General features: G+C 62.7%; 6 protein-coding genes across 6 annotated transcripts; 2 read left to right on the top strand and 4 right to left on the bottom strand.

Annotated features, from left to right (window-relative positions):
* Positions 1 to 19: 19 nt before the first annotated feature.
* On the bottom strand, positions 20 to 2,770 carry OSTLU_24021 (predicted protein). The gene has a single exon (XM_001416055.1). The coding sequence runs from the start codon at positions 2,759 to 2,761 to the stop codon at positions 26 to 28; it is 2,736 nt and encodes a 911-aa protein (XP_001416092.1). The 5' UTR covers positions 2,762 to 2,770; the 3' UTR covers positions 20 to 25.
* Positions 2,771 to 3,068: 298 nt separating this feature from the next.
* On the bottom strand, positions 3,069 to 3,866 carry PsaE (Photosystem I reaction center subunit IV, probable; the record flags this gene model as incomplete). Its single annotated transcript, XM_001416054.1, has 4 exons — positions 3,069 to 3,230; positions 3,376 to 3,426; positions 3,560 to 3,614; positions 3,811 to 3,866. The coding sequence occupies 4 exons, from the start codon at positions 3,864 to 3,866 to the stop codon at positions 3,069 to 3,071; spliced, it is 324 nt and encodes a 107-aa protein (XP_001416091.1).
* Positions 3,867 to 4,503: 637 nt separating this feature from the next.
* OSTLU_29907 (predicted protein) lies at positions 4,504 to 5,310 on the top strand (the record flags this gene model as incomplete). Its single annotated transcript, XM_001416291.1, has 1 exon — positions 4,504 to 5,310. The coding sequence occupies one exon, from the start codon at positions 4,504 to 4,506 to the stop codon at positions 5,308 to 5,310; it is 807 nt and encodes a 268-aa protein (XP_001416328.1).
* Positions 5,311 to 5,390: 80 nt separating this feature from the next.
* On the bottom strand, positions 5,391 to 6,125 carry OSTLU_29906 (predicted protein; the record flags this gene model as incomplete). The annotated part of the gene is made up of 1 exon (XM_001416053.1): positions 5,391 to 6,125. The coding sequence occupies one exon, from the start codon at positions 6,123 to 6,125 to the stop codon at positions 5,391 to 5,393; it is 735 nt and encodes a 244-aa protein (XP_001416090.1).
* Positions 6,126 to 6,662: 537 nt separating this feature from the next.
* Positions 6,663 to 8,223, bottom strand: OSTLU_48805 (predicted protein; the record flags this gene model as incomplete). Its single annotated transcript, XM_001416052.1, has 2 exons — positions 6,663 to 7,816; positions 7,952 to 8,223. The coding sequence occupies 2 exons, from the start codon at positions 8,221 to 8,223 to the stop codon at positions 6,715 to 6,717; spliced, it is 1,374 nt and encodes a 457-aa protein (XP_001416089.1). The 3' UTR covers positions 6,663 to 6,714.
* Positions 8,224 to 9,746: 1,523 nt separating this feature from the next.
* On the top strand, positions 9,747 to 10,283 carry MRPL24 (Putative mitochondrial ribosomal protein L24; the record flags this gene model as incomplete). Its single annotated transcript, XM_001416290.1, has 1 exon — positions 9,747 to 10,283. One exon carries the CDS (start codon positions 9,747 to 9,749, stop codon positions 10,281 to 10,283), a length of 537 nt encoding a protein of 178 aa, XP_001416327.1.
* Positions 10,284 to 10,291: the final 8 nt, after the last annotated feature.

The raw sequence follows: 10,291 nt of genomic DNA, 5'->3' as shown, positions 1-10,291 counted from the left end.
TGAAGGGCTAAGCTATGATGGTGTGCTAACGAACGACGCACGATTGCGCGAAGCGACGAGCGTCGTGGAATTGCTGGTCGACGCCGATAACGTCGGCGTCGTTGGAGTAACCGGCTTGCGCGGCGAGCATGGGCTCGAGCACGAGCTGCTGGGGAAATCGTTGAAAGACGTTGAAGTCGATCACCTTGGTTTGCGTGCGCTTTTTGCTCAGCACGGGCTCGAGGAAGAGGTTGAAGGAGTCTCCGGAGAGAATGTAGGCGTGGGAGCCGCGGAGGTCGCACTGCGCTCGGGTGACGACGCAGTAGGAGTCGTCGGCGCCGTCGGCGCCGCGGCGACAACCGCAGCCGTGAGGGCACGCCACGACGCCGCGCTCAAACTCCCACGCGCGATAGCCGAGACGAATGATGGTGAATGGATCGTCAGAATCTGCGGCCGTGTTACCATCGATGTGTTTTGCGATTGACTGAACCGACTTCGCGGCGTCGTAGTCGGGATAGTTGGATGGATCCGGGTCGACAAAGTTGACGTCTACCTCCACGACCGCGACGTTCCGAAACTTTTCCTGCCTGGCGTGTGCGACGATCGCTCCATGCGAGAGCGTGGCGCGGCGGAAATGGTTCTCGGTTGCTTGTATACCGAAGCATCGGTCAATCTTGGCGCCGTCGACAACGCGAACCTTGGTTTCCCAACTCTTCGGCACGCACAAGTTTTCGCATGCGTGTCGGGCACAGAGAAGATAAATCGAATCCGCTAGGCCCGTCATGGCTTTACCGACGACACCGTCGCCTAAAGTCGCGTTATCGGCGCAAAATCGAATCTCCGAAACCATTGCCACCCCGGCGCACGAGGCCGCCTTGGCGGTACCATACGACTCTGGCGTCTCTTGCTGTTTGAAAAAACTCGCCAGTTCGGCGGTTCGAGTCCTTTTGTAGTGCAAAAGCCCGAGATTTACCAATTGACGACTGAAACAACCGTAGTTCTCAAACATGCACTGCTCGCTGGCGTGTCGGCGCTTCTCTTCGGCGAGGAACTCGTCAGCGTGCTCTTCGAATACGGTAGAGCAGTCATCCTCGTGCCCTGACGGGCACACTTTTGCCACTCGAGGGCTGCTTTGCGATAACTCTCTCGCCGCCTTTAGGCTCTGAGTGTTCATCAATTTCGGCATGACGTAATCGTGCACAGATTCTCGCCACGCCAAGTAACTTTCGACCACGTGATGCTCCTTCCACATTCTTAGCAGCCGCGCGTTTGCGGCGTCGTACAGCTTTTGATCCAGCAAGTTAAGCCTGTTGAACCTCACTTTGAACGCCCGACTGTTGACATACTCCAACAAAGGTTTCGGTAAAACGTTTTCCTTATCCTCGACGTCGTACCTCTTAAACCCGAAGCGATCGAGCCTCGCGTATCCGACATCTGGTGGCGTTAAAATTTGTCTTACGGAAACGACGCGGTACAGCATCTGCTTCACAAGCAGACGGGCCAAAAGGTCGTGCTCTGGCGTCACGACGAGATCATACGTGTTCAATACACGCATGATCTCCGCATCCTTGATCGGAGGTGCTTTTGCTTGAAGAGCTTCACGCTCGAGCGCCTTTTTCACCAACTCCTCCGGAGCGAGCATCTTAAACTGTATGTTCCCCACGTGCGCCAGCCGCCCGTAGCGCCCGAACACGAAATTTTCAAAGCTCTCCACCGTCGGCTCCCAGCCTCGACGAGCAACGCCGTATTGCATGTAAGCCTCGATGGCTCGCTTGAGCGGGTCGCGCACGCCTGCGATGAGAAAGAGCGATTTGGATTCGTCTAAACGTCCGTTGTCGCGAGCGCTCATCGTGCCGAGCATCGCGGATAAACCTTCGTAACTCAGGCCGTCGCTCGCACCCAAAACAAAGTTAGGACCCTTAGGGTTCATGCGAACGCTCTTGAGCGTATCCATCGTCCCGGTCGTCGTCCCGCGCAAACCGTGCGCGAAACCGAGCTGGCGCACGGTCGAAGGCCACGTATGACTCGCGTATTCCGCACCCAAGTACACTAAACTCGGACACGAGTTAAAAATCATCGCCTCACGATGCGCTTGCGAGTGCGCCAAGCGCTCTTGCAAGCTCAAGGCTGCCGTCGCCGCTGGGTCCGTGCGCGCCCCCACCGAACTCATCATCCAATCCCCTTTATCTCGCTGCGTCAACGTCCGCGGTCGCCACCACCCTCTCTTATCCATCGCTACATTGGCGTACTCTGCCGTTCGCACCATCCATATGACGTCGCCGTCCGAATCCTCGGTTCGCCGCGAGCGCTCCTCGAACCGTCGCCACTCCTTCGCCAGCTCCGTCGAGAACGCCTTCGCCTTCGCCTCGTGCGCCTTCGTCACGCTCGCCGCCTGCGACTCTAAAAATTCATCCCGCATCGCCCTATCGTCCACGTTGTCGCGCTTCGACGCTCCCATCGCCGCCGTCTCTCGGCCCGCCTCCATCGTCGCGTTCGCGTCGGACTCGCGCCCGATCTCGAGCCCGAGCCGCGCGCGCGATCTCGCCCGTGCGTCGCCCGCGCACGCCGCGGCGATCGCGCACGCGATCACGCACGCTGCGGCGACCGCGCACGCCCGCGAACGCGTCCGCGTCGACGGTGACGGCGCTCGAGCGTCATCGTGGGTGTTAACACCCACGCGCGCCGACGACGATGACGGTGCGTCGCGCCCGCGCTCGACGTCGATCGACGTCGACGACGACGCGAGAAGACTCGCGCGTTCGCTCGCCGACGCGCGCGACATCGCGCGTCGCGCGCGCGAGTGCGGAAGTCGCGCGCGCGAGAGGGACGGGTGTTCGGCGCGGCGCGGAGACGACGCGGATCGCGCGCGAGCGAGCAGACGGCGCGTGATCGATCGATGCGTCGTTATATCGTGAGATGCGTCATTATAAACCTCGATCTCTCGAATTGTTGCGTGTGCTATTTGTCTATTGCGCCTCGAACGGCGCGCCCGCGAACGAAGTCGCGCCGCCGAGCGCGCCTTGCGAGGCGCGCTCGCCGCGACGATCGCTCGCGCCAGCCGTTCTCGGTTTCACCCACGAGGTGCCCACTTAGTACTCGATCTCATCGAGCGCGTAGTTGTTCGTGGAAACACCCGCGTAGTTGACCTTTTCGAAACGAACGACAACCGGGTACCGCACGCCGGATTGATCGACGGAGATGACCTTGCCGTAGTCGTTGAACCAGTACGATTCCGGGCGCAAAATCTTAACCTACGTCCATTCGCAAACCGCACACCGCGCGCACACATCGTCAGTCACAGTCCTTCGCTCGCCAACGCGCCTCTCCCGTCCCGATCGGTCGCCGTCGTCCGCGATACCGCGCGCGCGTCGTCGCGATAAGTCTCCCCGCGCGCACCTTCGAGCCTCTCGGCGGTCCGATCGCCGGCGGCGCCGCCTTCGCGGGTTCCTGCGTCGTCCCAAACATTTTTCTTCATCGTCAGTCGCGCGTCTTCGTCGCGCGCGTCGCGATCGGCCTCGCGAGACGTCGAATCACCGCGACGCGTCGCATCCACGATACGCTCGCGTATCTCGAGACGCACCGCGGCGTCGCCCTCCGCGCGGACGATCGTCGTGCGGCGCTTCGTCGCCGTCGGCCTGCGGGTTCGAAGAAGCGAAATGATCGCGCGCGTTCGTCAGTCACCGCTCGCCGTCGTCGCGTCGCCGCGCGCGCGGCATCGCGTCGAACGTCGTCGCATCGCGCCGCGATCGCGACGCGAACGATCCATCGCGCGCGGTCTTCGCGTCGCGTCGCGTTTTCCGACGCGCGCGCTCGCGCGAGATCGCGACGCACTTGGAGACGAAAACGGCGCGCGCCGCGGCGGTTTGCATCGTGGACATCGCGAACATCGTGCGCGTGCGTGCTTGTGTGCGGACGCGCGCGCGGGCGACGACGGGCGTCCACGGATCGGGTCGCGTTCGATTTCATGGCGCGCGATCGGCGTCGCGTACGCGCGGATCGGGGGGGTCGGTTTATTTATTTTGTATGCGCAGACAGTGTGAACGTGTACATGTTCGGACATTCGGTCACCATACATCACGTGGTACTGTTTACCCCACGCGGGACACGCGGTCGGTCGCCACGGTCGCGACCGGCGCGCGGCGCCCGCGCGCGCGCGCCCGCGCTCGCCGACGCGCGCGGGCGCGCGCGGCGATGCCCGCGCGCGAGTCTTCCGGCGCGCCCGTCGCGTTCCCGTGGCTCGACGCGACGTACGCGCCCGTGACGTTCGCGCCGTGGACGACGGACGCGCAGCGCCGCGCGTGGGTCGGCGTCTTTCGCGCGTCCGCGGCGTCGTTCGAGCGCCGAGCGGCGCTGGACGAGGCGTCGGGCGACGGCGCGACGGCGCGCGCGCGGGCGTTCGCGCGGGCGTTCGAGGCGGCGTGCGCGCGGTGCGAGGCGGGGGACGAGGACGCGCGCGAGGCGTGTCGAGGCGAGGCGAGCGGCGGCGCGTGGTGGGCGCCGTGGGAGGGGGTGAATTGCTTGGAGATGTGCCGCGCGCGCGATGGGATTTTACGGCGATGCGGATTCGCGGATTGCTTTCGCGGCGTGAAGGCGGCGGAGAACGCGACGGCGCTGCGAGCGCTGGCGGGCGCGCTGGCGGCGACGGACGGGATCGAGGACGACGGCGAACGGCTTTTGGCGCTCGTGCGAGGAGTGTTCGCGGGAAATATATTTGATTTGGGCGCGGCGTCGAGCGCGGATTTATACGACACCGACGGCGTGGACTTTGCGTCGACGGTGAACGGATTGAAGCCGCGACCGTGGTGCGTCGACGATTTCGACGCGCTGCGAGCGCGATTCGCGACGAAGACGCACGCGAAGGCGATCGTGTTCGTCGACAACGCTGGTGCAGACGTGTGCTTGGGGATGATTCCGTTCATTCGCGAACTGCTTCGACGAGGCACCGAAGTCGTCGTCGCGGCGAACGAGACGCCTTCGATCAACGACGTCACCGCTCTCGAGATGCGTGAACAAATAATTCCAGCTTTGCTCGAGATGGGCGATAGCGTACTGCGCGATGCGATCGTGGGAAAGCGCATGCGTGTCGTGTCGTCGGGGAGCGACATGCCGGTGATCGACCTGAGGTACTTGTCCGCCGAGGCGTGCGCCGAAGCTGAGACTTGCGATTTGCTCGTGCTCGAGGGCATGGGACGCGGCATCGAGACGAATTTATGGGCCAAGTTCGTAAAAATAGACGCCTTGAAGCTCGGTATGGTGAAGCACTTGGAAGTCGCGGAGCTTTTAGACGGTGAGCTTTACGACTGCGTGTGTAAGTTTGACGTCGGGCGCTGAGTGCGAGAGCGATTTATAATCAAAGGTAGCAAATGGTAGGCTTGTACGTTAAAACGTGCGATGAAATGATAGTATACTAATTATTCGTCGCCCGCGAAGAACTCGCCCACGCGTTGGAATAAGCCCTTCTTCGGCTTGTCGAGATCGATGAGGAAATCACTCTTGCCAGAGATGCGTCTCGCGGCGTTTTCGTACGCGATGCCCGCCAAGGTGAGCTTCTTCTTCAACACAAGCGGCTCCCCTCTGTTCGTGCTCACGATGACTTCCGTGTCTTCCGGAATCGCGCCAAGAAGCGGCACGCCGAGCATCTCCTGCACGTCCTTCACGCTCATCATGTCGTTCTTTTTGATCATATCCGCTCGCACGCGATTTACCAAGAGCTTGACGTCGTACACGCCGTTAGCCTCCAACAACCCAGCCACGCGATCGGCATCACGAATGGCCGTGATTTCCGGCGTCGTCACAATAACAGCGCTGTCCGCACACGCGATGGCGTTGATGAAACCCACATCGATCCCAGCCGGGCAATCGATGATGATGTATTGAAACTCCATCTCCTTCAACACCTTGATGAGCGTCTGCATGTTGTTCTTCGTCACGTTATACCTCGCTCGGTTCTTCGAAATCGGCAACAACGCCAACGTGCGCCACCGTTTGTCGCGAATCAATGCCTGTTCCATCCGGCACTCACCCTCCAGCACCTCCATCGCCGTGTACATCACTCGATTTTCCAACCCGAGCAACAAGTCGAGATTACGCAATCCGATATCCGCATCGATGAGCGCCACGCGATACCCCAAACGCGCCATGCTCATCCCAAGATTCGCACTCGACGTCGTTTTCCCGACGCCACCCTTCCCGGAGGTCACGACGACGACTTGCGCATCGCCGTCCCCAGTCGGCGTCTCGCTCGCGCCGCTCGCTCGTCGCGCCGTCGCCCCTCTGCGTCCACTTTCCGCGCGCTTCACCGTCCCTCGCGTCGCGGCCGCGCACCCAGACGTCTTACGCACGTTTCTCGCGCGAACACCGCTCGTGTGCGCGGCGCGCACGGCTGTTTGCGACATCATTCGTGGCGATCAAGCTTTCGGTATCTGTCGATCTCGGTTTGAAATAACGACTCGCGATCGTCGCGGTTCGCGGCGCCTCGCGAGGACGTGCGCGGTGCGTCGAGCGTTCGTACGATCGAGCGCGTTCGTGCGTCGCGATCGGCGAGTTTCCGCGAGACGTGCGTTCGCGAGCGTCGTGGTGTGCGGCGCGATGGGTTCGGCTCGGCCCGATCCTCGGCGCGCCCTGGCGGTTTGGTGTGGTTTGGTTTGGTTTGATTTGGTTTGAGAAGTGGTCTGAAGTTACACAGCGCGCGCACGGCGAGCTGAGCGCGTGGAAATAAATGGATCGGTCGTCGTGTCATCGTTCGTTGTGAACGTCCCAGTGCACGCCTTGAGGATGATCGAACTTGCACGTGGCGCCGAACTTGCAGCGGCCAGTTTTCATGTAGAATTCGCACGGCTCGCGGCCGGGACGGCTCGGGAAGACTTGGGGGGCTATTAAGGGCTTGTCGGGGATGGACTCGGCGCGCGCCAGCGGTGGAGCGAATGAAGCTTTCGACGCGGCATCGATGCTGAGGAAATACTTCGCGAGGGTGGGTTCTCGCGCCGCCGAGGGGGCGAAGAAATCGCGCACGCCGAGGAGCAGGGCGGGGAATCGGATGGAAACGTATCGCCACAAGCCGTCTGGATACGACCCAAGCGTGCGTTGGAGCTTGGGAGGAAGCTCACGGTAGTGATTCGCCTTGTTGCGTATGACTCGAAGCAAGTCGCGCAGAGAAGTTCCGTCGTACTCGCGGTATCGCCCAAGATTTTCGAGCAACGCGGCGTCGAGCTTTTTGGTCCAGTCATCGCACGCGATCGAGGACTTCGCGCGCGTCTCGAACGCGCGCAGCAACGATCGATCGCTCATGCGATCTTCTAGTTCGACTCGGTCCGAGGCATCGATAAGGAACTGAAGCTTCTTCTCGGCGTCCCACCACATCGGGTGCGCCAAGATTTCCGTCGCCGACGGTCGTTTGGATGGATCGGCGTCGATGCACGCCTTCACCAAAGCCTCGGCTTCGGGGAAATACTTCAGCTTGGACACGTCGTAGCTGTTTGCGACGACATTGGCGTCGCGCTGGAGCCTCTCACCGAACGGGTGAGCACCACCCGTGAGACAGTAGTACATCAAGCAACCGAGACTGAAGACGTCGACAGAGCGCGATTGACGCCCCTGCGTCAATCGCTCGGGGGCTTGCCAACCCGACGTGCCCGCCGCGTCGTTGACGTTCAAATTTCCGTTCGTGTGCGTGTAAAAAGACGTTCCCTCGGACACGTTCACGCGCTTGGCGAGTCCCATGTCGGCGATTTTCCCTCGTCCAGACGACGTTATCAAGACGTTTTGTGGTTTCAAATCGCGATGAATGATGCCTTGCCCGTGGAGTGCGGCCAAACCCGCGACGACGTCGTGTAGAATTCTTAAGCACTCTGCCGTCGGATACTTTGTCGCCTCGTCGATGCATTTGATGTTTAACGCTTTCGCGTTCGTCTCCGCCGCGGACGATTCGCTCTCGTTCGCCGCCCCGACAGGATCGACGACGCGAGCGAGTGACGACGCGCAGAGCTCAAGCGCCATATACACGAAGTTCGAGTCTTCCTCGAGCGCAAAGCATCTCAAAATATTCGGGTGCTCGTCTGAGGCGATGAGAGCCTGAAGCTCCTTGCGCGCAAGTTCGTGAAACTGCGCCAGCAAGCGCTTCACCGCGACGCGCCGTCCATCCAGCTCGCCTTCGAACACGATCGTACCGCACGAGCCGTATCCCAGCACGGATGGTTTAATGCGCAAGCGCCCGACTCGCGTTTCCTCGCGCGTCTTTTCTTCCATGACTTCCTGAATCTTCGCCGCGAGCTCCGCCTCAGCGGCTCGCGCTTCGGCTTGTTTCGCCCGCTTTTTCGCTCGTTTTTTCGCCGCAGCGGTGCGTTGATGCTCTTGTTCTGCATCCTCTACTCCTGTCACCACGCTCGACGGTGCGTTCACGTCGTGGACCTCTATATTTCGCCTCTTCAATTGCGTCAAGTACACGAAGACGATGGACAAGCCGCCGACGAGCAGCACGTTGAGCGCTCGTCGCGACGTTCTCGAACCCGGTAACCTCGACGAAGTCTTATCGAGCGTCGCCTTGACCAAATCTTCAGGAATGCACGACCAATCGTCCTCGTCGCTCCCTATATCGACGCGAACGAAGTCTTCGCTTTCGCTCGCGGCGACGAGGGCGTTCGAGCTGTCGGATCCGTCTCGTAAACCTTCGCCCGCACTGGCGGTGTACGGAAGCGCGAACAATCCTCTCTCGTGCGTGCCGACAATAATTTTATCGTCGCTTTCGGCTGGAATCTGCGCCGCGTTCTCCACGATGACGCGCCCGCTCGCGTCGCTCACGCCCAAAGGCAACGACGCCATTCGCTTTGACCACTTAATCTCCCCCGTTTCCTCGTCCACGCTTCGAACCACGTTTCCTGGCCCGATCACGAGCGATCCCGCATCGCTCGCGCGATCCGTTCCTATGCGCAGCGCGCCCGTGTCCGAGTCTCGACTCAGACTTCGCAACTCGCCGTGCGTCACGTTCCATCGCTCCTCGCCCGTCTCCGCGTCCACGCTCCGCACCACGTACTCCGTGCGCCCGACGTAAATCAACTCCTCGTCCGCCCCGTTCATCGCGTCGCCTCCCATCACGCTCGTGATCGTCCCATCGACGTCCACGCTCCGCACCAGCGCCCCCGTGCTCGCGCGCAGCGCGTAAATCGTCGACGACCGTCGTCCCACCACCAGCGCCCCGTCTCGCGTCGCGCTCGGGCTCGCCTCCACCAGCTCCCGCGTCGTCACCGGCAACCTCCGCACGACGTGTTTCGCGTCCTGATCGACGTGATGCGCGTACAGCGCGCCGTCGACGCCCGGGAACACGTTTCGCGTTCGCGTCCCGCTCGCCGCGCTCCGCGGCGTCAGCGCCCGCGCGTCCTCGCCCGCGCTCGTCCACGACGCCCCCGCGAGCGCGCCTCCCGAGTCGAACGCCCACACGTTATCGCCCGTGTCCGCGTCCAGCGCGCGCACGACGCCGTCCAGCGACACGACGACGAGCGGTCTTCCGCGCGCGCGCGAATCTCCGACGCGTCTCGTCGATTCCCCCCTCGCGTCCGCGCTCGACGCGCGTCGCGGCGCCGACAGCGCGAGCAGCGCCAGCGCGAGCGCCGCGCGCGTCGTCCACCGCGCGCGCGCGCGCGCCATCGCGCGACGCGTCGCGCTCTGGCGAATTCCCGACGCCGCGCGTCGGCGCCGCACAATCGCGCGCGCGAATCGTCGCCGACGCCGCGCGTCGCGCCGTCGCGACCGCGAACGCGCGGCGCCAACGCGCCATGTCGCAACCGTTCCGCAAGGCGGCGCACAAGCTCAAGCGACTGGCGAGAAACGCGATCGCGGATTCGTCGTGGAACATCTACCGCGGCGATCGCGTCGTCGTCACGCGCGGGCGCGATCGGGGGCAGACGGGCGTCGTGCGCGAGGTGGACCGAGAGAGGTCGTTGGTGTACGTCACGGGGGTGAATCTGGTGAAGAAGCACGCGAGGGGGGACGGGGAGACGCCGGGGCAGATCGTCGCGAGGGAGGCGGCGCTGCGGTACTCGAGCGTGGCGCTCGCGGATCCGGCGAATGGACACCCGGTGCGAGTGACGCGGATGTTTTTGGACGACGGAACGAAGGTGCGGGTGTCGAGGGGGCGACTGGCGAGCGGGAGCGTGATACCGATGCCGGGGGAGGCGATGGGGCGGAGGACGGTGCGGGCGACGGGACGAGGGCCGGCGGACGCGGCGAGCGAGGTCGCGGCGAGGACGAGTCGGGAGGCGACGGGGAAGACGTTTTTGGAGGTGTTCGGGGGAGGGAGCTCGGAGTCGTAGTTTCGAAG

The sequence above is a fragment of the Ostreococcus lucimarinus genome, chromosome 2 (genome assembly GCF_000092065.1).
Source record: "Ostreococcus lucimarinus CCE9901 chromosome 2, complete sequence".
Taxonomy (NCBI): domain Eukaryota; kingdom Viridiplantae; phylum Chlorophyta; class Mamiellophyceae; order Mamiellales; family Bathycoccaceae; genus Ostreococcus; species Ostreococcus sp. 'lucimarinus'.
The sequence above is the reverse complement of the archived record's forward strand: the minus strand, read 5'-3'. Positions and strand labels throughout refer to the sequence as shown.